General features: G+C 34.1%; 1 protein-coding gene across 2 annotated transcripts in view; it reads right to left on the reverse strand.

Moving 5' to 3' along the window:
• The window catches only part of Dach1 (dachshund family transcription factor 1), a 408,415-nt gene that overhangs the window by 226,705 nt on the left and 154,846 nt on the right, over positions 1 to 26,864 (reverse strand). For both annotated transcript variants that reach the window (XM_055609966.1, XM_055609965.1), the window contains exon 2: positions 14,476 to 14,591. In XM_055609966.1, the coding sequence (XP_055465941.1) occupies positions 14,476 to 14,591 (116 nt within the window). The remainder of the gene's footprint in view (positions 1 to 14,475; positions 14,592 to 26,864) is intronic.

Raw genomic sequence — 26,864 nt, forward strand, 5'->3', positions numbered from 1 at the left:
TTTTTATAAGCATTCAAATATTGGTGGCATGTTAGAGATAACATTCAAAAGAAGAGCCGACTGAGGTTCTCAGTTTGTCATCAAGTCTGAAATACATAAATATGAATGTCCAACTATATGTTGTACTGGAATTCTACTCTGGCCTGCCTGCAAATGACGTAGCTGCTCTCTCATTGTGGTACGCTAAACCCTGAAGAATAATTTTTAAGATCTTTCCAGACATTTTGTTACCTATTCACTAACTCTAAAAATCATGGGGCTGAACATTTCTGCTCCATAAAACAGTTTGAATCAGTTCTTAATATTTTTATAATGCTTAGAACGAAATACCTAATTATCCAGAAAAATTTTAATAGAGATTGGTAAGTAGAATAACTTTAGTACAAGATTTTAACTTATCACAACAATATGTAGTAACCAACAATTTTCACATTAATATTAAACATACGAAAGATAACTTGAAATATTCTATTTAAATTTCCCTGTGTTGTTTAAAAAAAGTCTTTATTTTAATCCATCTTCCACTTCGATTCTGATATATGGATGGTACCAGAGATCCCTGGATTTCTTAAAAACAACCTGGGTCATAAAGAGCAGAAAGGAGTCACTGTTAAGTCGGCTCCCAGCTGTGGTTCAATATGAATAGATTATACAACTTTAGGGGGTCTTATTTCATTCCTTATAGTAGGTTAAAATTACCTCCTGGATCTGTGTCACCTGATGCAAGTGATGAATTAGCTGTGGGCAGAGTTCCTACAATGTACTTATCTCTCAACAAATATTTTTCTTTTCTTTTTTTTTTTGACTAATTTTCTAAATTGATCAATTAAATTAAATTTATTTGACAACATTTTAGCTGGAGAGGATGTTAGAGACTGGAGATACAGTAGTGAACAATGTGGACAAGAGTGCATAAAAGCAGACGTCCATTTCAAAAAATTTCCCTTTTTTCCAGCATATCCAATGTCTTAGCAAATATAGATCTTATGTTGTACAGTACTTATATATATACATACATATCCTTATATATGAGGAGTATTGTATACTTAAACTCAAATATACTTTAAAGCAAATATCAAGTATTTTCACTTTAAAAATATTTTTGTTTTGTGAATCTCAAGTGTGACTGCGGCTCATTTACATGGAACAATGAACAATATTTGTAAGTTTAAATAATTGTTTCAAAACTGTTCTTTGAAAGTTACAGTTCTTGTAAATGTATTTATAGGGCTTCCGTATTTGTTACATAAGAAATGGAAAATCGCTGCAGCTTATTATGGAAATAAGAAATTAGCAAATGACAGAATAACCATTAGTGAAAAAAATAGAATAACACAGATAAAAGAGGATTTCAGTAACAAAATGAAATAAGCTTAAATAAAAACCTCAAGTAAATGTTGAGGGGAAAACCTATTGCTTTTTTACATATAATTACATTTTTTTTTATCTAACAAGAATTACAACATTAAAACAAGTCCCTTGCCCTCCTTCATGATTGCTTCTAATGAAAACCATGAAGAAAAATATCAACATAAAGAATTTTTTACACTTAAGATTCTGCTTATTTTTTGTCTGATGCTTATAGATAAAATAAAAGTGACAAATGTTCATATTGCTGTTTTATTTTAGTCCTGATATTTAACAGATTAATTTTAGAAACCACAGGAAAAACAAACTCTTGAATTTGGTCCAATTACAACATTGGTGAGGGCATTTTGAGGTGTTTGAATGATATGGCAATGAGAGTTTTGAGCATTTCTGTAATCAGTTTAAAGGATTTCAAAGAAAGCAACATACTACTTTCTCTAAGATAACAATGCTTATATTTTGGAAAAGCATGTATTTTTTAAATCCTTGCTTCAAGCAAGCCTTTCCTATTAATACAGATACTACTTCACTGTGAATGATTGATGTAGAACTCAGTATAATTTCAAAAATTCATACAATATTATTATGTCATGAGATCCATGCTGAGAAAGCAATTGCTATTATAAATCAAGAAGACAACTCATATGGACAGGTCATATGGTAGTGGTTCTTCTTGGAATGGAATCTTTAAATTTAATTTTTTCAATATGTAGCATAAAGAATAGATGTAATAAGATGAATTTCATTCTCAAATAAATAACAAATAGCATTATATTGTATTATTAAGAAATTAATATATTGGAATTTAGAGTTACTTAGATGTGCGGTTATTTGAATCAACATGTTTTCATGTAATTCTTCTTAAATTGATTACTCTATAATAAGATTATTGAGAATTTCTGTTAAGGAATAAAATAAAGTAGTAGAAGTTGCAAAACACATTTATGCGCTTGGTAAGAATGAGGAGCAGAAGTGGTTAGATAAGTTCTGAAAACCTTACTATATTTCACATTTATCAAATAGTTGTTTTAATAGAAAAAAAAAACAATGGATTAAAAAACTGACCTAAAAACTGTCTTATTAGAGAAATAGAACATTTTATTGGCATTAATATCAATATTTCACCTGTTTAAAAACAATCAAGAATAACAACATCATGGAAATGTGTTATAACTGAATATGATGCTATCTATCAGAGGGGTACCTCTATGTGAACTGAATATGAATCATAAACACAAATCATAAAATTCTATATGTAATGATTCAAAAGAAATCATTGGAACAGTCATATCAAGAGAAAATATGTGAGCTTAGCTAATTGTACAAAAAGGCACAAAAAGATGAAATGCAATTGACTAAAAGCTGATACCATAAACATAAGGAAAAGTCCCTTGTCCCAGACCTAATATGTCCAAAGATAAACAGCTTATGTGCATTTGGAACAGAGCAAATGATCTGTTCCAAAGCTCATCATTATAAAATCCAACATTCCCTTGTGCAATGCTGAGCAAAAGTAAACCATGATACACTAGCTGTATTCATCCTTCACAAAGTTCTATCAAGTAAGCTATGTCAGATTGTTTGATGGATTGTTGATGAAGGAGTGGGTTAGAAGGCAGCTTGATGTAGAAAATTGGAAGTTAAAAAAAACAAAACAAAAAAAAAAAACTGTTGAGGTGGGGGAGCTGCAGAGATGATACTCCAACCATGACCATGCATTAAGAGGATCTAAAATCCCTGTTTAAAGGAAGCCCATTGGCTGCTCAGTTTCCAAGTGTGTTCCCTAGTTAAGGGTACAGGGGCTGTCTCTGACATGAACTCAGTGGCTGGGTCTTTGATCACCTTCCCCTGGGGAGTGCAGCCTTGCCAGGCCACAGAGGAAGATGCTGCAGCCAGCCTTGATGAGACCTGATAGGTTAGGTAGGGTCAGAGAGAAGGGGAGGAGGACCTCCCCTATCAGGGGCTTAGGGAAAGGGCATATGGGGAGAAGAAAGTGGGTGGGTGGGACTCAGAGGAGGAGATGAAGCAGGAGAATGCGTCGGGAATAAATTGTAATAAATAAATATATAAATACAGTTAAATTAAAATAAACTGTTTTGGCTATTACAAAGAAAATTTGTACAATGCTCAATATGTTTATAAAATAATGTGCTGGGTTCCCGTTCTTGCCCATGAGGACCAAACAAAGCCAACATTATTCTAGGTCACTTTAAGTTGCAAAGTGTCAAGGAAGAAAGAGCCAGCCCAGCCCTTTAGTTCCAAGTTAGGAGCTGGGTCACAATACCACCTAGCTTGAAAAATAATGTCCTTTGAAGACATGAGTCATAACCTACTGATTGTATTCTAAAATTAACAATAGAAATAAATATCCATGGTAATCTTCTCTAGGAATAGGACTTACTGCAACTGCAGCTGTATTCAAGATGTGAAAGAGCACAAAAGATCAAAAAATAAAAATAAAAAAGTCATCTACTCTGTGTATCTTTGGCCAAGTAACAACAAGAGAACAGTCATGTTTGTAGGCCACAAATTATCTTACCGAAATTAGATTGGTGTTTTATCATTTGGAAAACCTGTTTACTATACAGTATATCAGTTCATTCCAGCATTTGAATAGTTTCACACTCAATGTAATCAAATGGAAGCAATCTACACTGTTAAGAACTCTTAAGATCTACTACAGTCTGTAAGGTGCACACTTTTAAAGCAGTATGTAACAGGATATGAAATATCCACCAAGTTAATGATACCTACAAATGCAATTCTATGTAATAAAACATGTCACTGAGCCCTGAAAAGTACACAGTAACTGAAATTCACGGTTACCTCCACTAGGATTACATTTACGCGACTGTGAACAGCTTGTTAAACCGAGACATTTATGATAAAGCTCTACATTTTAAAATGCTATCATTTTTATTTTTAAATCAGATATTTAATATTATGGGAATTCAAATATAATAATTTATAATGCTGAGATGAGCTTGTTTTATTGCAACATTTTTCCTTAAGTTAATTTCTTTTGAAACAATTTGGTAGAGATTGTATTGACATTCATGACAATATGGAAAAATTTGATATTTGAAAAAATGCTATTTACTTATGAAATAAATAAAAATCTGAATAGGCCAATCGCTCAGTCAGTGTACATACAAGTGGAGAATAAAAGGTTCCTAGGAGTTTTAGACATTGACTCCTTTTGAAACTTGATTTTACTAATTGAAAGTGAGGTCAAATAAGTTTTAATGAAGTCCAAATTATTTAATTTAAATCCTTTTAGGTGTGTGTTTCTCCATGACATGACCAATGATTAACACTTCCTCCTAGCATGAAATTCACACTTTTGGGCTCATTCAAAAGGACACATCAAGGCCAGAGAGATCAGAAGAAAATCCATTAAATAGGAAATGAAGTGTTTGTTAGATTCCATAGTCACAATTTTACAAACAATTTTGTATCATCTGTAAAGAACAGTGCAGCAAGAATATGAGTGTTTTAAAAATGTGATTGTTCATCTCAAAATTCAGTAAAAAACTAGTTAAATTTTTATATTTCTACATATTATCAATTAGTAGTATAAGATTTAAAGTCTGGAAAAGGTATATTCTGTAGCTACAAAGAGACCATATCGAGTAGGAAATCCAAGAGGAGGCAGCACAAGTTGTCCTCAATCTTGGTTTGTTTTGAAGATGACTTCCCTGTATTCTTCTGACTTCACCTATAAATTACTGAATTTATAAACCCACACCATGCATGATTTATAACATGTTGAGGATTGAACTCAGGGTTTCCCAAATGCTTTGGAAGCACTCTAAAAACTAGCCTTATATCCCCAATCTAACCTCCCTTTTCATAAACTAGGAACTGCCTATTTCCCTAAGAAAGATGATGGGAGTTGAACTGGATAGCTGATGATCAGGGAAAGGGGATCTTTGACTATGTTTGTTGGTTGGTTTGTTTTATTTTTAATGTTTCCTTTTAATAATATATAAGACAGCTTATAAAACCTGTGATAAATGACTTTCTACCCTTTAGTTTCTTCTCAAACATTTCTTGCTTTTTTATAGTATGCATTATATTCATAGAAAAGGCCTTTGTTTGTTTGACCTTTTAGTGTGCTGCAGATGGAGCCTGGACTTTGAGCACAATAGGTAGACTCATAGAAACCAATACAGTTCTTGGTAGCTTGATACACTGTAGCTTCAATCTATTGGTTAAGCTTTTATCCTCAGAGAACTTTTGTTCTACTCTATCATGCACTGTAAGCTTTCTTAACACCAAACATCATTGCCTCTGAATTCATACTATCTAGGTTACTCCCTCAGTGTTGGGAAGTTGGTTAGGATCTTAAAACATATCTAAGTTCCATGTCTACATCTAATATTCCAGATGTGCTGTGGAATATTGTGTCACTGTTTCCCTTTATCTGGATGTCATACTCAGTTCATTAAGTTAGGATTAAATTATCACTTTCTAAAGTACTACAAGAGTGATGATAACTATGATTACAGAGACAACAAAATTAATTCCACATTTTTAATGTAGAATATTTTAAAATCAAGTGAAATTCATTCATTAATAGGACAATAAATAATTTGATCCCAAAATGCAAACACATAGACTCTGATCTTTCTGCCATTTCTTAATCTCTAAAAGTGTTTTGGTAATGTCAGTCTTGTCAGTTAGCTCTTCTACCTCCCTTCAAATGACAGACATCCTCTGACAGATAACCTAAGGAAGTAGGGAGAAAATAAAAAGAAGTTTCTACTTAGTTTGGTTTAGTCCACATAACAGCCTAGAGAAGGTTTCACAGGAAGAAGCTGAGGCTTTGAAATTCATCTCAAAAGAGAAAAGCTATCAAAGAAAGACTAAACAAATCATGGTGCTCATATGTTTTATGGAACTTGTGCCCTATCAGGTCTATTAAAATTTCAAAGCATATGTATAGCAAACGTGCTGCTTTTTCTAAATAAACAGGATTGTGACAGCACCAACAAAATTTTGTGCCCAATAATGACAGCATACTACCTATTTCATGAGAGAAGGGACAGCACACAAAGATTTCTACACGAAAGTTGGACAGTCTACAAATATCCAGTTATCTACGCAATCCAGTCATTATCACGCTTGACCAAAAATTACAAATGCTTTACAGTTTTTACATCTATTTACTATATGGGTCTGGGTGCCCATACATGTGTGTGGACGTTGGATGTTAGCTGGTGGGCGATGGTTCTTTCCTTCCATCATGCAGGTTTCAAAGATCAGCTTAGGTGCTCAGTCTTGCCAACAGACACCTTATCCCATTGGGTCATCTAACCAGGCCCGTTTTATTTTGGTTTCAATGCTGAGAACCTGACCCATGGTTTGCGAATGCTAAGCAAATGCTCTCTATCAGCACTAAATCTGCAGTCTAGTTTTCTTGATGTAAATGCATTCCCTTTATCAAATGATGCATTGTGATTCCAAAAAAGAGAATTAGTCTGATTAAAGACTTAAGCACTATGAATGTACTGAGAAGGAAACATAATCAGATTATCATTTTTAGTGTAGGCAAATGAGATACAGAACTTAATAGAAACTTTGAAGAGAAAAATAAATTAAAGAAGAAAGGACTATAATTATCTTCTAATTTGAGTAGAAGGGCAGCCTGTCCAGATTCTAGTAACATGTATAATATGTAGTAATTTAATTAAATGTAAAAATAACAGATCTCTAAAGCTGAGAAAAATGCTTTATGAATGTCTCTGCTAGGAAGAGAGTCAGAGCATATTGTGATTTGGTTATAGTACTCATTTATGGGTGTTACATAATTCAGAAACGGAGACATAGTCAAGTGCTAGCTGTGCAAGACTGAGGACATGAGCAAGATCTCCAGAACCAACGTTATAAATCTGGACACAGTGGCCCTCAGGTATCATGCAAACAATAGTAAGGTAGAGACAGGCATATTCCTGGAGCTTGCCAGACAGCCAGCCTAGCTTACCTGGTGCATTCCAGATGCGTGAAAGATCAGACTGAAGAAAACCTTGTTGAAAGTGCAGAAAATGGCACCCTATGTTGCCCAAATGCCCAAATACACACATGCACTCACATCTAAATGCACACATAAGCATGGAACACATACAAACATACCCATACATCATTGGCAAGCAAATGCAATGATACAGTTCCTCATACCAATAACTATATTTGTTTTTAATGAAATTAAATGTCCAGTTTTATTTAACTGTTTGATAAATTAGTTCTACATCAAAACACTGTAGGTACAATGAAATTTATCATCCTTTTGGGTCATCTAGCATAGTGAAAATAGTTATATTCACATACAAACAGTAATTATGAAGTCTAATATTGTATTTCTGTAACAAACACAAATTTACATATATAACATTCATTGGTTGTTCGTGTTAATGCTTGTATCTAACCATCATAACCTACAGTTAAAAGAGAAATATTTCCTTTTACATACTTGATATACCTCTGTTTGGATTCTAAACTCTAAATATTTAATATAGAGCCTATGTGTGTTTAGTAGGAGTTTAAAGGCTATATTAACACACCACTGGTTCAGTTTGTATCTCTGAGGCATAATAATTTCTTTCAGAAATCCTTCACTAAACATTTATTAGCAATATTCACTGAACAAATATTTATTTTGAGTCTCTGCCCTATACCAGGCAATATTCTCCATCCAGGGATACTTCAGTGAACAAAACTAGCCAGAATCTTTTGGTGTATGTTTAGTGTGTCTATCTGAGACACTCTAACTGCTTTCTCTCAACTCTCACCCATAGAGACTTGCTGGGTGTGGGAAACGGACAGCAACCCCCTAAGTTATGTTGTTCATGTTGTTGTTCAGAGGCTTAGATGGAGAAATTGTCCACAAGTAGCAGATTTTAAATAAGCAGGGGTCACAATGAGTAGCCAGAGAAAGGGGTGAAGACACAGCAAAAGGGGGGAGGGGCAGAGAGAACCCTTTACTCCAAGGAGTACCAGCAGCTAAGGAACAATTCTCCTTCCTCTAAGGCCTCAGGAGGGATCGTGGCCCTCGTAACACTCTGATTTGGGCTCAATGATATTGAGCATGAACTCTTGGCCTCCAAAACTTGAGGGAAAAAAATTAGTTTTTAATCACCAACCTTGTAGTAATTTGTTAGAGTAGCCTCAGGAAAAGAACAGAGTTTTCAACTCTAGTTTTAAAGCCTTAGTAGCTGCAAGATGATCTAGTGTTCACACTAGCCTGCCACACAAAAACAAGAAGACATATTAATTCATTTTTCTCCCCAACAAAAAAAAACTGAAAGTGGTCTCTGTTATAGGACATGTGACACCCTCAAAGGATCCACTCATCATGTTTTCTGTGTGTGAACCTAAAATGCACATTTATAATACGTCCTGTGAACACACATGTCTTAAGTAGTCACTAAGTAAGGCACTCAAATCGTTATGTATAAAAGATGACCTCACCAAGGAGCCACAATGAATACATTTATTATAATACTTTTCTCAACACAAAGAGAAAGTTTCGACCTTTTCAGAAAAGGGAATAAGAATGCTAAAAGTCCTTAAAATGCGACAGATGCCAACATGGTGAAGGGGTATTTTAGGTGTGTTTGCTCATCACTAATATCACCTGGAAAAAATATTAAGGAAGCAAACTGCAAAAATAAATCTTTCTGAGGGGAACAGCAACCCACCAAGAAAACCTGTGATCTGAAAAGAACCCTGCCAACAAAAGAGCAGGAATAACGAGGGAACAAAGATTAAAGGAAAGTCCAACCAATAATTGGCCCAACCTGAGACCCACCGCACAATAGAGAGCCAGGCCCTGACATTGATACTGATACTCTGCTATGCTTGCAGACAGGAGCCTAACTTGACTGTAGTCTGAGAGGCTCCAGGCAGCAGTGGATCAGGACAGATGCTGGGACTTGCAGCCAAGCATGGGGCAGAGCTTCAGAGACACGTGTAAGTGTTGGAGGAAAGATGGAAGGACCTGGAGAGGACAGAAAACTCACAAGAGGACCAACAGAGACAACTAACCCGATCTCACGGGGGCTTTCAGAGACTGAGACATCAACTAAGGAGCATGCGTGGTCTAGACCTAGGCCCCCTGCACACATGTAACCGATGAGCTGCTCTGTCTTCATGTGCATCGCCTCGCAAGTGGCAGGGGGAGGGGAGTGGGAAGGCGGTAATGTCTCTATGTACTCTATTGCCTGCTTTTGGATCACTTCCCCCTGGCAGCGTTGCCTTGCTTGGCCTCAGGGTAAGAAGATATGTTCAGTCCTGATGTGACGTGATGTGCTGGGGAAGGTTGATGAGGGGGATGAGGAGGAGGGGAGAGGCCAGGAGCTCTTCTTTTCTGGGGAAAAAGGGAGAGGGAAAGGGGGAATGGGGAAGGGAGGACTTAGAGGAGGGGAAGGAGAGGGCACCCTTGGGAGGTAAAGTAAATAAAAAAAGAGAAATAAATTTAAATAAATCCATTTTTATGTCATCAATCTATACAAGAACGTTTTCGTTTAAAACTGGTTAAGACATGAACATTTCAATTGGATTAAACATTGACTAATATTGTCCTAGTCTAGAAATGTATCAAAATGTACAAATTTGCTAGGGATAAATTCTTATCTTCAGGGATAGTGTTTGTCACTGTTTGGGTTACTGATTTTTTTTTCTTTTTCTTTTTTCATTCTCTGTGTTAGGTATGTATTTAGAAATTCATAATGAAAGAAAGGAAATGTCCAAGAAGCAAATAATGAGTTATCCAATCATTGCACATTAGTATATTTTTACAAAGAAGATATTGAATAGACTTTTAATTTCAAATGCAAGTATTGTGTATTTACACATTATGACTGAATACTCATACAGAAATATGTTTCAAAAGTAGTTTGCATTCTGACCGAAACATGAAAGCAGAAAGTTGGCCGACTATACTATACAAATTGCACTTCTGGCACAAAGAAAGGAGTATTCCAAGTTTCTAAATTTCCTTTTCTTAATTGCATAATAGATATGATTCTATAAAAAGCCTAAATGCTATTAGAGCTCTGTTGCTAGGATGAATTTATTCCAAACTGGTGCATATTTCAAAGATGATTTATGGCAAGTACTCAGTGAGGATAAATGTAGTGACCACTGCAGGAGGTGTGAGCCTCTTTCCTTTCATCAACTGCAGCTTCAAGTTGCTATGGCATCTGTGACAACCATAACTTTTGGAAATCATGACCACCTACCCACGTCCCCTCCTAAGTGTACACACAAAATCTAGTCAAGCAAACAAAGTTTTATACAAGTAAAATACCACAGACAATGTCATGGGGCTTTTATTTTTATATTTGTTAGCTTTTTGTCTTTTTAATTATAAGTGTCGGTTATTACTGTTTATAAAGTATATAATCATTTTTTCTGAGAGAAGATTTCCTTTTAAACTCTCATAGTCAGCCATTGAAAATAAAAATAATAATTGAACTACCAGCAACAAATCCATAGATACTTATAAATTCATCAAAATTAATGGATTTTATTTTCATGGGATCAGGCTGAACAAAATTTCAGCATTTGAAAAGGTATATAATTAAGAATAGGTGTTCACGAATAATAATCCACTTAACCATAATACTTGAAAGTTGGCAGATTTATTGTTTTCATCTGTCTGTTCATGTTTAGGTTTGTACTCTGAAAGGTATATTGAAGTCAGAATAAGCTACTTACATCTTTTTTTTTTTTTAAGGAAACTTTAGAATTCCATGTTTCCTAAAAACCTAAGTTCCATCTAGGAAAAAAAAAATATAGCAAGAGTAATTAAATTGTCTACATTAAGGTAAATGTTGTTTGAGAACAACCTTTACATGTTGGTACCCTCACATCTTGGCACCCTTGTCTAAAAGATGAAAGTAGGTGAATAATGTTATAGCAAGAAAGACAAACTGTGCTTTGCTCTAGCCGTGGATCTAGAGAATATATCATATTAGATTCCCGACTTCCTGCAGTTTATCCTCCTCAAGAACTGTTATCTCCACCTTTTCAGTGCAATGATTAGTAAGCTTGACAAAAATCAACATTTATGGCTTCATAATATATTTCAAAAAGAAAAGTTGTAAAAGACATGCCTCAGGAGAATGGCACTACAACTGAAATACATAAAAATGACCCAACCTGGGAAATGAATGACTAATGATGGTTGGATCTACTTCCTATCTCTCTGTTCATCCAGGAATATGTAATATATTTGAAGAAAACACTTTTTAAAATTAAGATAATATTTGATTTGTGGATTGTAGTACATAAAGTTTTTATGTAGCAACTTCATATATTGCAAAGTTATTTTATGATGTTACATGAGTGTTGTTACATTGATATTTTGGAAGAATCATCTATTTAATTATTACTTTCATTGATAATCAAGTGAATATCATTTTTACCTTAAAAAATAAGGCCAAATTGGAACAAAATCTTGAATATTCTTAAGTGAATACCATCTGAAACTGTATTCTGTGATTAAGTAGCTTTTAAAAATGAACATGAGCTTACCTAACAGAAAAAAATAATGATTATTAAGATGATTAAATAGAAAAATCCATTTGAATTCATTTACATCAAATATGCTCAGCTATTTCTCTCATCATCCTTGAGTGTCTCTTCTAAAAAACATACTAGAAGTTAGTTAAAATCTCCATATAGTCTAAAAAACAACACCGAAAATTCCAAAGGAGTACTGAGCTGGTTAATTTACCTCCTTGATAGAACTGAGAAAAATCTACATCAGGGGAGCATAGTTGTTCCTTGATCTGTGAGTGTCTCCAGAGCTAACTAGCAATGTAGACTATGTTAACTGCACATGAAAAAACTGCTCTCGAGGAACATCACCCTATCCAAGATGTTGGGGCCTACACTTCGGGCCAGGGTTTAACAGGAGAGCAGGAAGACTAAAATGAACATGCTCTGTCTTGTTTCTCTGCTTCTAAGCCACCATCAAGAAGGGAGCAACTCTGTTTTCCAATGATAGTCTGAGTTAACTTGACCTAGAAACACCAGGCCATAGATCTGACTGAACCCCCAAGTCAGAATAAAGCCTTCCTTATAAGTTACTTTCCTTGAGCATTTGTCCAAATATCAAGGAAAAAAAAGTAATTGACACAAAAATATTTGATCAACTAGTTAAATAAGAATGGTCCAAATTTCATGATATACTACCAACTTCTTTTTCAAATGTCAAATTTGAAATTAGAATTTTGGACAATAGGATTCAGTATGGTGAAAAGCAAGTGACCTGAATGAATGGCAAAGACAATACTTGGCTAGCTACAAGATCTTTTTAGCTATTGGTTTCCATAAATATATGTGGAAATTTATAGATAGATAGATAGATAGATAGATAGATAGATAGATAGATAGATAGATAGATAATAGATAGATAGATAGATGTTTTCTATATAAAATTTCTAGCACAATTTTTTCTAGCATAAAAAATCCAAACTCAATGGTAATTTCAATTAAGTCTAGCTCAAGTGATGTTTCAGAGGATTAAAAAAGTGTTTTCTGTGCAAGTAGTTGGACCTCAGCTTAAACCACACAAAGTCTGGATGTGGCAGTACCTATCTGTTACTCCAAAATTTGGGGGACAGGAGAATGAGTGGGCTTTCTGATTACCAGGTTAGCTCAAGATTCAGTGAAAGACTGTCAGATGAATGGGGAAGAATTTAATTTGACACTTAATGTTCTACACACACATATGTACACACACAAAAAAACATACACAGACATAATCATGCAGCTTCACATAGACTCCACATACATAATCTCCCCATCCCATTTGCTTACACACATAATTTATACATGCAATAAAAAAGGACTGTTTGGAACATTGATAAGAATAAACCTAAATATAGAAAATGGACAAATAGAATAAAACCAACTTAAAATAATGCTGAAATAATAGAAATTCACAAAAGTGAATGAAATCTTCAGGTATTGATATAAAAAATTTAAAATGAATTAAATTCAAGAAGCTTTACCTCAAAGGCTAAATGTAACCAGTTGCCCCTTTATTATATTAGAATATAGGAGAAAAAAAATGTTCTGAAGAGTAAGCCAATAGTAATGTAGAGGTTCTGAAACAAAAGAAACTATTTAGCTTCAAATGGCTGTGCACACCTTCAACTCCAGCATTTCCAAAAGCTGGAACGAGGGATTTCAGGTTGGTGTCCAGCATGTGCTGGGCGGAAAGAACCTAACTGTGTAAGCAAAATCGAAGAGCACTCTCCTTTTTTCTTGAGAGTTCTGTTTGAGTTGTGTTGCCTCTAAAAGCCAGGCACCTTCTCCTTAAGTAGCAGTTGTATGTCTTATATCACTTAATTGCTATGCTGATCTGACCAGAGATCTCTTTTCTTCTTAAAGCCAAAAGCAGACACAAACATAGAAAAGCACATAACGGAATGAATAAACACACCCAAGTGACATGACTCGATTGAACTCTCCGTTGTGCATTATTGTCACAATACACTGTGTACTGTGTGTATACTGTGTGTGCAGTGTGTAAAATGGTTTCACTCACCTGTCTTCAAATGTCCAAGAAAACCTGCCTTTAAATGATTGTAATAAAAAAAAATGGGTTTGTTTGAAAAACTGGCATTTTGGCATTATTTTTTTTTTTTGTCTTCGTTTGGCATGTGTCTCTGTTTTCCTAAATTTTTTTTACAATAAGCAATGTTCAGCATCTAGACACCAGGGTTTGAACAAGCATTGACAGCTCTCATAAATTGTCTTTCTGAAGTCACTGATTCTTTCTGAGCTTCCAAATTTAGTTTAAAAAACAAAACCCCCAAACCCTAGGATTAGTAATTTTTGCTTCACAAAAATTGTGGGGGGTAATTAAGATGACTCCTAGCACTTTACTCAATTAAGCTGTTTTCATTTCATTTCAAAAAGGAAATCACAGTCATCATGATGCATTTTAAAAATAACTTCTCATTAGGACATGATCTTGGTGTTTATAAAATAAATCCAAACCATGTAAATATCAATGTAATGATGGATGTGTATAAAATCTGTGATATCGGTTGATATTTAATATTTTGACATAAATAATCAGACTCTTACCTGTTGGTGGAATTATTCCAGGAGACATGAGGCCAGGGACAGAATGCGGCATGATATGAGAGTTCTCTGGGGAGGTGACACTTTGAGTCCTCTTAGGAGGCCTTCCAGGTCTGGAACTGCGACAAACAAACAAAAATTTTTACAATTAAGCTGTTGTCTGACACATCATTTCAAAGTTGTTTCAAGTGGTAACATGGACTGTAAATAAATTTGTTTCAAGGACGGTTGCTTTTGCAGTTAGATGTAATAGACTTCCATCACTAATTAGATTACATGCTGAATTCATTTTCCTCATTGAAGATCAGCTACTTCTGATGCATAATTCATAGCCTGCACCTCGTTACCTGCTTCTTCATATTAATATCTATACACAGTTTGAATTGCCTCGTTTGCATATGCTAAAGTTCTGCATTCAGCCTTCAGCGCGAAAATTATGCACTAACTTGTAATAATTATTACAGTCAGCCTGCTATTGATTTATGAGACTTTTAAAAACCAAATATGTGTAGTACTTGTAATGAATGATATTTTAAGGTTCTTCAGGAAATTAAAAGGCAATGGCTGCCTAAGGAAATGTTCTGCTTGTTTGATTTAATACTACAGTTAGCTGGGAGGTGGAATGAAAGAATGATTCAGACCTATAGCACTTTTTTCGATGATATGTTTTATTACTTTGCACTGCTAGCCTGATATCTAGATGATAAATGACAATACATCTCCAATGTGTGAAAAGGTCTTGCAATTTCTTTATTTTTTGTCATTTAAAAGATACGTTAAGTTATCATTTAACCCTTACTCTATTTAACTGAACAATCCTACAAAGTTGTCCTATTTTTATTATACGAGAGTAAATTGGAAAGGCTTAGAATTTTTTATAAAACAGCATTGAGAGACTACCAATGTAGTGTCTTAAATTTGCCTATAGGAAAAATAAAAGCATGCTGCTTGTTCTTCACATGCACATTAGAGAAGATTAATTTCTTAGGTTACAAAAGCAAATGTAGAGTTAAGTATTCCGTGTTATTGTAAGAAAATACCGCCAAAAATGTAGTATTTACATTCTATGAAACAAATAAGAGTGTTTACCATTATGTTCGCATTTTTGCCTCTGTATTATGAACGTGTTTTTGATAGACTCTTCCATTATTTATTTGGGCAATATATGCCTAGATATATCAAAACCATCAGATACCTCCATCCGTAGTCCTCAAACATTTTCATGTTTGCCTCTGCTGAGGTCTCTTGCTCCATCAGAAGATTAAAAAACCTATCTTTTATTTTATGTAAGTAATATATGTGGTCACTGAGCAAATAATTACTAAGTACCTGCTGTTTTCAAAGCAGTGCACTATGGAGGCTAACTTGGGGGAATGAGTTCTTCATCTTCTGGAGCCTTTATTCTTGCCAGGAGGGAGGGGACAATCTTGTGCATAAATAATTATGATGCAAATTGTAATGTACTAGGTCCTATACAAAAGTTGTAATCTGTTTACCAATCACAGCATAGGCTAGGTAATGCAATTTTCATCTTCAAGAAAGAAATATGGTAGAGGAAACATTAGATGAAAATTTCAATGGATGTTAAAGGTGTACAAAAGTAGCACACTTCTCTGATAATATGAAAGGAAATGGAATCATAGAAATTATTGATGGATAGTATTTCTTCCCATTGAACTGACAAACTCAAATAGCAAGAGAAACATAGATTGAGACTTCTGGACTAAATGCCTAGCATTAGATTCTGGAGGCCTTTGGAATGAGAGCAAGGAGCTTATTTGCAAGTTTATCTGTCTTGTAAATCAATATGGATACCCTCCTGCTTATTGCTCTGATGTATATCTCCAGCTATGTGTTCTTATTCTTCATTGTGATTCTTCTGGCTTTTTAACTGATGATTTGCTTGGGATCAATCGACAGGCCTCTGATAGTCTCCATTCTCCCTGAGTGAGCTCTTCTATTGTCATCACATAGATGCTAGGACTAATGGCTAAACATACATCTACAGCCTAGATCTTCCTCTGGGATGCAGACAGATTGATGCCCATCTAGCAGACATCCCTGCTCAGATGTTCTATAATAATCTAAGACTCAGCTTATCCAAATCTGAACTCAGCATCTGCCCCATTAAACTGAGTTCTTTTTCACTTGTTCAGCAAAATGGCACCTGACTGACTAAGCCAAAACCCCACACAACTTGGATATATCTTTTCCTTTTTTGCATACTCCAATACCATTTCTGTAAGGAAATCACTTTATCTTCTTGACTATGTCCCAACCCTGTTCCAGATGATTCTGTATTTCTTGTTTGGTTCACTGTTACAACTTTCCAATTTCTTTCAAGGCCTACTTTCAACTTGGTTCCAATCTAAAGCCTCAAATACTTACAGTACTCCAAAACAATTTCAGAAGAATTTTTCTATTATACATATTTTTAATATATTATATCTTTGCTTCCTTATTAGATTCACAATCCATGACCAAAATACAGACCCTCTAATACTTGGTCCCAATCTACTTTTCCTGTTTAACTATTTTATTCCAACATTCATGTATTATTTTATATTGTGTTCTACTAAATATCTTTCTTTTTAAGTCTTTCTCTTTTTCTTTTGAAAAAAGATCACATTTCCTATCTGCAGCATGACTTTGAATTCATTGCTCTCAAACTTTAGCCTCCCATATGCTAGGATTTCAAATTCCACTCAACAAGCTCATCTGAACAGTGGGTGGCTTGGGACTCTTACACCTTTTTAAGAAGGCTGCCTCTGGTACTATTTCTAACCTAGTCATTCTCCCCTCCATATTACCTAACAGAGTCCTAAAGATTCATCTATGTCACCACTTCAAGCTTCAGGCTCTTTTGTGTGAGGATAGTCCACAGTCAATTGGAACAACACCTACTATCACTGGCCATTCCTGATTTTGGTCTGAGTGAATCCATTTTACTCTCAGAACTCAATGGCAGACAAATAAGTCAGTGTCTAACTTACTCTTTTAGGTTTTTTGTATTTTTTTAAATAGATTTAGATCTATTTGTAAATTTATTCTCCCCATCACTATGCTGCTTAAGTACAATGCTTTGTCAATTCCAATGATCAAAAAGTCTCTAGAGAATTTAAAAAAAAGAAGAAAGAAAAAAAGAACGAAAGAAAGAAAGACACAAAAAAAGAAAAAAAGTTCAGAATTTGGAAAAGTAGGAACATATTTCTTCCTGAACACTGCAAGCACAGAGAAAAAAGGTATATATTTGGGAACAACCATGGAGAAAATAGGAAAGGAAAGGACAGTTCAAAGATTTGAACTTTTAGCCCCTTGACTTGTTTTCTTTTAAAGAAAATGAAACTGCTAAGGAGCACTTCATTATTCAGGCCACAGGAGCTGTCCTCAGAACTTTCAGTTTGGAAGCAGAAGTCAGGCTACCACTAAGTAGGAACACTTTAATTCATGCTGTGATTAGAATAAACCCAGTGGGCTCCTTTCAGCACAGATATCTCCTGCCCAATCTATCACATTGCTTCGAATTCCACCAATAGAGATTTATTGCTCTCAGACTTGATGCTTGAAGTTCTTTTAAAGCCTTCCATTAAAATGCAAATACCCTTGGTGGTAGTAACACCCTGAGGCCATCAACTAACACCCTACTGGGGATTACTTTACAATTATGCGAGAAGGCAGCCTTGAGACATTGAGGCAAAGAACAGGACAAATGGTTTTTTAAAAAGGAGAGAAAGATGTTAAGTTTCCATAAGGACTACACCACTGGTTGTCTCTGTGAGTCAGAGAGAACTTCTTAGTTGGAGGGAAGAAGGAAAAATGTTGTTAGTAACGAGATTATCACTATTTCTTTGTTATTCTTTGTTATTTGTTATTAAGAAGCTTGCATTGTCCTCATGGAATTTTGAGCAGTAATGTCTGGAGATCATTAATATCTGTAGTACTCTGAAAAACAATACTTCATTGCAAGTTTTGAAGTTCTTTTAACAGAGATATAAGAAACTTCCAAAAGACCACATGCTAATGCGAGGGCCTTAAATGTGGTCTGATTGCCTCAATACACATACCTGTCTGGGCTCTGTGGATTTACCTGATAGTATAGTCTTAATAAAATCACCTAACTCCACAGAATGACTAATAAAATTGCCTTGTTTTTAAACAAACTCTTGGCATGCTTTACAAGAGAACAGTTATTCTTGAAAGAATAACAAAAAACTGAACTGAGCAGTGGAAGCAATTAGTAAAATCTTCTCTTAGAGTATATTCTTTAATGGCAATCACATCCATCCTCACCTTGTCTACAGCAGAGACCAGAGGGCCAAAGTGTGAAGAACTGTCTCAGAAGGAAGGCATTACATAGAGAATTAGCCTTAGCAGCCTGGATGAAATCCTGACCAAAGATTTCCTCCATGTTTCTCTCAGCTTCACACCTTAGCAGCACCCCAGAGTTTGGTATTTTCAACCATTTACATTAAAAGAGGAAAGCAAGGGTTTAAAGAATTTCACTTCCACACTCTGAACCCCAAATGCTAAACACTCCTTTTTGCAGACAAAATAAGAGACTTTTGCAGACAAAGCACTTTGGACAATCTACTTTCCATCGTTTGTATCACCAAATTGCAGACTTGTTCTGTCTCTCTCCCAGGACACTTTTAGGTTTACGACACTTTATTGTCCATTTGTTTCCAGGGCTCCAGGTTAGAAGGCTTGACTCCAGGGTACCCATATTGCATATATGATGTTTATTCAAGCAGATTCTAAATTTATCTTCAGGAAAAGAAAGTCAAAGTGATATGCACTAAAGTGCACTAAAGAGATGAGAGGCATTGGTGAAGCTGGGGGCGGGGCTACTTTAATTAATTAATTAATTAGTTTATTTATTTATTTATTGGTCAACAAACATCCAAGAGCAGTCTTCTGCAACTGAATGCAAACAAACAAAAAAAGATAGACCTGACACCATCACAGTACCTGGGAGAGATTCATACTCTCTTTTTGGGTAGATATTAACATTAAATTATATAGAGATAATGGCATTGCAGAAAAATACAGGGGAGAAAATGAATTGTAAGATTCACCCTAGACCACAATTATTTGGGGGTAGAAGTAACCAATTAGACCAATCTACAAGGCCCTCTCCAATTTATTTACACAAGAAACTCCCTATGTGTTGTATTATTCAAATTTTCTTCTAGTAAAATGAGTCTACTTATATTATTTGAACTATGATCTATTTAAAATATGAATATAAATTTCAAATTTAGATTTCTGTTAAATAATCACACTACATTAGTATAGTAATTTATACACTTCATATTCATATTAACAAATTATTTGAGATCAGAACTATATATTCTGAATGATTTGCAGACAAATGGAATATTATTATAAAGTCATAAACTTTATGAGTATGATAATATAGAGTAATGCTTATATATTAAGTAAAACAGAATAGCAAGGCACATATTTGCAGATGAGAATATACACTGGATTATGGAAGAGAAATCACAGTAAAGGAAAGAAAGCACATTTAAATATTAAGTGATTTATAAGCATGCTGAAGGAAATACAATAAAATATTAAGTGATTATCTTTCAATGAAGAATACATATTCTTCTCTGACTGAAGATCCACTGATATTAAAATAATCAAATATCATTAAATAATTAAAAAAAACTTTTAAAAAGAAGTCATATTTCAAAAGCTTACATCACATTTCCACAGGAAATTTAGTATAAACAAACCACCACCTGGGTAAACTTTAGGAGGATCTGAGATCTGCATCTACCTATATTATTTGTAATAGATATATTTTTGTATATCTATTACAAATAAAATATATATACAAATATATATTTGTATATATATTTGTATATATGTCATTTGTGTATATATATTTGTATGTATTTCCAGTAAAGACACAAACACACATAATCATTGCGGTCTTCCAGATTCTCTAAACTTTAAGAAACAGATTCATCAGTTTTGCAAAAGCCCTCTGAAAAGTAATATGTATTTCATAAAAATGTAAAAATTTTATATTAAAAAAGCCACAACAGCATAATTTTCTCCTACTAAATAATGTTAATTTGTTTGTGGTAAAATTTATTTTCTGAACAGTGTAAATATGGGTAATTACAAGAGTCTTGTGACAGAATTGTTGTCCCAGTGTGTGGGTTTTTATATTTTGTAGATGGCTGAATTTTGAGGAAATCTTTTGAAATGATGATATATGTCAACCCTTCCTCAGTCTCACGCTTCCGTCTGTTTGAGCTTTCCATATCTCTGTGGTTGTGGTTCCCTGCCATGTGGACACTTTGGGACCAAGAGGCTGATTGACCGCATTAAAATGATGCTTCTCCACAGACCAATATAAAACTTGCTGTCCACAGGGGACTGTCCATACAGGAGTAAGCTGGAGGCACCCAGCTTCCGGGCCATGAGCCCAAAGCTCAGAACCCTCAACTACCCACAAACATTTATTGCATTTTTTAAACTTAACAAATGTACAAATGTGAACTATGAAAACATTCTGTAGCAAGTATGTGTTTAACAAAAAACTTTGTTTCATAATTTAGAAAAAATGCCAAGTTAAATCTATTAAATGCATATAGGTGTTGTGGAAAGAAATAACATGTGCCCAAAGGGGTCACTATTTTGTTCCATACGGCATATTCTGAAGCCTTTTATTATGATTAAATGCATGACGATTATTCAAGATCACGGTGAGATGAACACTTACTCGTGTGAGCTATAACACCTGGTTATTTCTAGAGAGATGATTTTCATGAGACCTTCAAAAACGTAAAAGTAAAGTTTTCAAATTAATTGTTCCTAATGAATATATTCTACCCAGAGGAATTATTGATAGTCAAATTATAACATTTATTCATCATTAAACACTACTTCACCCACCATGTTCGCCATGTCATAAGAATCAAACTCTGGAAGTTAAATTGACTAAAAGATACTCTTTTAAAAAATGAAGGTGGAAAAGAAAATATTTTAAATGAGGAGGTTATCTATTTCAAGTTAAAAAACAAGGATAAAGGCTAATAATTACATAAAGTCACATGATTAGCATCAACAGTTTATATATTTATAATAGCTTACATATTTTACGTATTTGTATTATATAACATTTATTTTTATCTTAGAGTATACAAATACTAGTACAATATTAATTTATATATTATATATATATATTTATATAAATGAGTTGAAAACTATTAGGAACCCTGCCAAGGAAGAATGGTTTTTACTCTAACCTTGAAATTTGCTTCACTGTAGGAGCAGCAGTAAATGACACTTGTTTAGTAGGAAACCTTTTCCAGGGCAACAATATATATCTGAAGTTTCTAGCTAATCTGGACCTACCAAATACTAAGTAAAAAAGTAGCCCAGATATGAAGTTAACCACAAATGCAAGTCAAAATGACTCTGAGATTCCATTTTACACCCATCAGCATGGCCAGGATCAAAACCTCAAGTAATAGTGCATGCTGGCAAGGAGGCAGAGAAAGGGTAATACTCTGCCATTGCTGGTGGGAATACAAACTTGTGTAATCACTTTGGAAATCAATTTAGCTGTTTCCTAGAAAATTGGAAATAGTTCTACCTGAAGAACTAGCTATACCACTCCTGGGCATATACCCAAAAGATGCTCCACCATACAACTAGGACAATTGCTCAACTATGTTCATAACAGTTTTATTAGTAATAGCCAGAAACTGGAAACAAAGACAGTTTGTTGTCCCTCAACTGAAGAATGGATAAAGAAAATGTAGTACATTTACACAATGAAATACTATTAAAAACAAGGAACTCATGAAATTTGCAGGTAAAAGGTATGACTCATACATACGGTTAAGAGCAAATTAAGGATGTATAAATTTATATCAAAAGATACAAAAACTCATTTTTACATCGCTATACTATTTACATATATAGCATTTCTCCCATAGAACATGCTATTTACAAATATACATTAGTGTCATAATTGATTTTATAGTTAAACAAACTTAAATTTTCAATTACTTTATACTTTTCCCCTCATAAGTGTCCAGGCTATAGATGAATTTACTTTTGGCACATGATTTTTGCAATGATATGCGAAACTTAATGGAATGCTCTGATTAACAACTACTGAAATAATTTGGAATTATTGTAAGTTTGTTTTTTGGAGAATTGAAAACAATTACTTCTTGATTAGATTAGATTAGATTAGATTAGATTCAATTATATTAGGTTCTTTCTCAGATGTCCTATTATGTATCAAAACCACTTTACAAAATTTACATTGAATGTTAAAAATATTCCAATTAAAATATGGAATGACTAAATCAATCCAATACAAGGTTTGGGCTTCATGCGTGCGAAGAAAGTTTTCCCCTTTATAATTTTTCAGTTTTTCTATTTAGCTGATCAACACCACTCAGCTATTACTGTTGCCTGTAATTTTTCTCACAATGCACTTGTGTGCTGTTTAATACAAATGCTTTATTATTCACACACATACACAGTAGGTATAGATAACCATTATCTCATTATCCTGTTCTCATACATATTTTCAAAATATATCAAAGTATTTCCTTTGGAAAATGGCATTTCCAACAATTTTAAAGGTCTTTCCCTAAACATTTTCATTTTGTTTGGATATAGCATATTAAATAAGATAATATTACAGTTCTGGCTATGTTTCTATCAAGCATGACTTTGAGTTCACTCTTAGCTGATTTCTAAATAGGCACTACTTACTATATTATAGTTGTAAGAATATTTTGAGATGAGTATTTCTTATTTTATTATAGTTATTACTACTGTAAATTGAAGTTTCACAATCTAATCATAGGTTTTGCATAGCTAGTAAGATATTCGTCCATGGAGTGGCATTCCTGTGGTGGATACTACTATCTCCCTTCTCTTGTTGGTAAGGAGATGGACACATCTAGGAGAAAAGGGCCTTGTCTAGTATCATGCAACAAAACATAACACATCTAAGTGGTGAAGGAACATCCTCAGTTGTGTATTCAGTGGCTTTGTTCCCTGCTCTGACTTCAGGGAGTAAAGCATTGTATAATGATACTGCTATTTTATATTTTTTATTATTAAAAACAAAATGTTAATTGAACATGTCAGTGTGTTTGACCTCATGGTGTCACTGGGAATAACTGAACATTACTAACTCTGATTTCAAGGAGCTCTCAGTCTATTTGGGAAACAAATAGTAAAATAAATGGGCACTAAATGTTCCAAATTGATAGACTGGAGCATCACGGTAGGACTGTTGATGAGTATAAAAAAGCAGAAGCTAATACATGAAGACTTTTGAGGACAGATGGTGAGGAAGGGAACATCCATAGACATATCTCCATCTCATTATTAACACACACATTTCCACAACGACAGTTTATCTCACTTGAACTCACAATCTACTGAATCAAAGAATGCATCACACAGCAATGTACATAATCATTATCAAAATGTTTTGTATGCCATATCTTATCTCTTTCTATTTTCTTCCTACCTCTAGCCTTGAAAAATATGTACAAAGCATTGATTTATGTGCTTTAAAGTTACCTTAATTCTGATGTCCTATTTAAAGAGAATTCTAAAGAGTACAAGCTGTTAGTTCATATTCAACTTTACAGAGGAACTTGGAGATAATAGTTTATCCTCTTTCTTGAAACATATCTTCCAATACTTTCCTATTACAGAAATTTGTACCCAAAACTAAAGAATGCAGTAACTGTTTGAGTTTAATTGTACTTTTATGTCATGATAGATTGATTGTTTTGCTCCAAACCAAGACTTTTATTGTAATTTTTAGCAAATATTTAAAAACAAATTATAGAAAAGTAACAATGATGGAAAAAATTACTTCTAAATAAAATTGAAAAAACTAGTACCTATTAAATCAGAACTCATAAAATCTTGTCTGCCTGCTTATGAATATATAGGCAAACTGTCTGATTTAATGAAAAACAGATGTTTTTTTTACCCTCAAATGACAGGTCATTTGTATCCCATCTCTGTGCAATAAATGTACATAGTAATTTTCTAGAGCAATGTTCAATAAAAGAAGTAAAACAATACTCTCTTCATTGTGGTATAATACATTAAGAGTTGTCAAGAAGCACAGTTTTGAAACAAATTCCAATGCCAACTCTAGAATGCAATGGCATCCTCACAACTGACATTTTGGTGATGATTCTAGGTCTAAGTACTAATGAAACGATATTGAGGTATGAATGCTATGCTGTTTTTAACTGTACAGATTTAACAACATGCTTACTTTATTACCTGACATAGAAGTTAAAAAATCCCCAAATATTACTGTTAATATCGCTCATATTAATTGAATTCTATTTCATTCTCTTAGAGAGTGAGTTCCCTAAGGAAAGGACTTTTACTATTAATATAAGGTACTATAAGCAACTATGAAATAAACTCATTGTACCACAGATTTGTAAAAGACACAGGCAATCGTAATTTTCAGATTTAATACTCTGTTTTAATGTGAGCACTTTGTTTCCCTGAAATAAAGGGCAGAGCCTGCTTTTAAAACTCTAATCATTACGTCAAGTTCTGTGCTATTTCTGTGTGTGTTTGTTGCTTATTTCTAAGCGCACTGGGCTCTACAATAGTTAGAAGTGGTTAAGGTGACTAAACCATAACACCTTGACTGTAGCCACAAATATTTCTCGATACTAGAAATTATTTTAAACATTTCCTTTCAAAAAACTGCAAGTTGGAAGAATTATATTTTCTAGTTATAAACAGAAGGCAAATAACTGAGGTAAATAGGTATTATAGTGTTGTTACGTATCAAATTGTAGTTTCGTGTTATTATTTTTTTTTATTTCTGCTAAACAAAATGTTTGATTAAGCCTGGCACTCAGTGTTATATTAGAGAGATTCTAAGAGGATTTGATTTTTTTTAATTAAAAATAAAATTTCACCTTGCAGTCAGTTTTTCTGTCTGACTACTTGTCAATGGATTGTTGAATTTTTCAAAATGCTTTTCAATCTTAGTCTAGCAAGTTAGTCTCAAAGAACATAAATGTGATGACTTGGTTCATGTCTATTCTCATTCAAACATAAGTGTGCAAACAATTGTTAGAAAGCCACTGAGTGAAGAGGCAGAACGTACATACTATGACAGAAACAAACATATAGAACCCTATTTCCTGAGAGGCTTTCGTACTGATGGGATGGTACTATGCCACAAAGACACAAATGGTTTTAAAAAGATGAGGAGGGTCAACTTTCAGGAAAAGTTAAAATAATTTGTTGTATTTATGAAACATAAATGTGATTTTGACAAATGAAGGACAGGTGAGATGAAGACGCTGGATGCCTCAAACGTCACACTCGAAGTTTACAGTGCAGAGAAGTGCACACCAGGAATCATGGCTTATTGGGGCCTCAGAAAGTGTTGCTCATGCACAAAGCTACGGAAGCCACTTTCTAAGTCCCTTTATGTTTATATATTGCTGAGTTATTGCATACATACATGTGCGCACACACGTACAATATCACACTAAGCTATTAAGTATTGGCTTGGGATCTTTCTTTCCTGTGAGGCCTCTTGCATGCTCTAATATGAGGTTAGCAATTCACGTGTCGCTATCTCTACCAATAGGGAAGAGCTTGGTAAAAGCTGACTATACTACAGAAGGGAAATATCATCAATCTAGAACAGGGACTCTTAGAGGACAATGCAAATTTTATTAGAGCACTAGCAATGAACCGTCCCCTGATTACCCAATTCTCATGAGGTTAGTATGAATCTCAGTTTAAGTATTATTGCCAAGATAAGAGGACCAACATCATTTGATCTAATAATTTATTAAAAGAATCATTATGATAGAAACAGCAACATGCATCACATGATTTAATATTTACAGTAGCTCCATGTCATATTTATCACCGCTAGACCCAATGCACAAATAAATGGTGTGCTTCTTGGTGAAAGAATTAGAAACGTGAACGCTGCTGTTACAAACCTGTAATGTTTGTAGGCTGAGGCGGGAGAGCCAATGGTAAAGTCAACCTTGCCTATATGAAGACTTTGACCTATGAGAAACTGATTGAGGGAGAGTGAGAGAGGGAGGGAGACAGAGAGAGACAGAGAGACAGAGACAGAAAAGAGAGAGAGAGAAGAATGAAGAAAGCAACAGGGAAAATCTTCAATGGGACAGATTGCTGATGTAGCAGAACTGAATGGAACTAGACCTTTCACACTAGTGTTATAACTATTTCACCTGAAAATAAATTTGCATGATGATCACTTGTTCATGAAACATTTCTGAATTATGTCATATGAGTACATTTTTGTGACACAGCTTTATATATATATATATATATATATATATATATATATATATATATAT

The sequence above is a fragment of the Psammomys obesus genome, unplaced genomic scaffold (genome assembly GCF_907164565.1).
Source record: "Psammomys obesus unplaced genomic scaffold, mPsaObe1.curated_primary_1811, whole genome shotgun sequence".
NCBI classification, from domain to species: domain Eukaryota; kingdom Metazoa; phylum Chordata; class Mammalia; order Rodentia; family Muridae; genus Psammomys; species Psammomys obesus.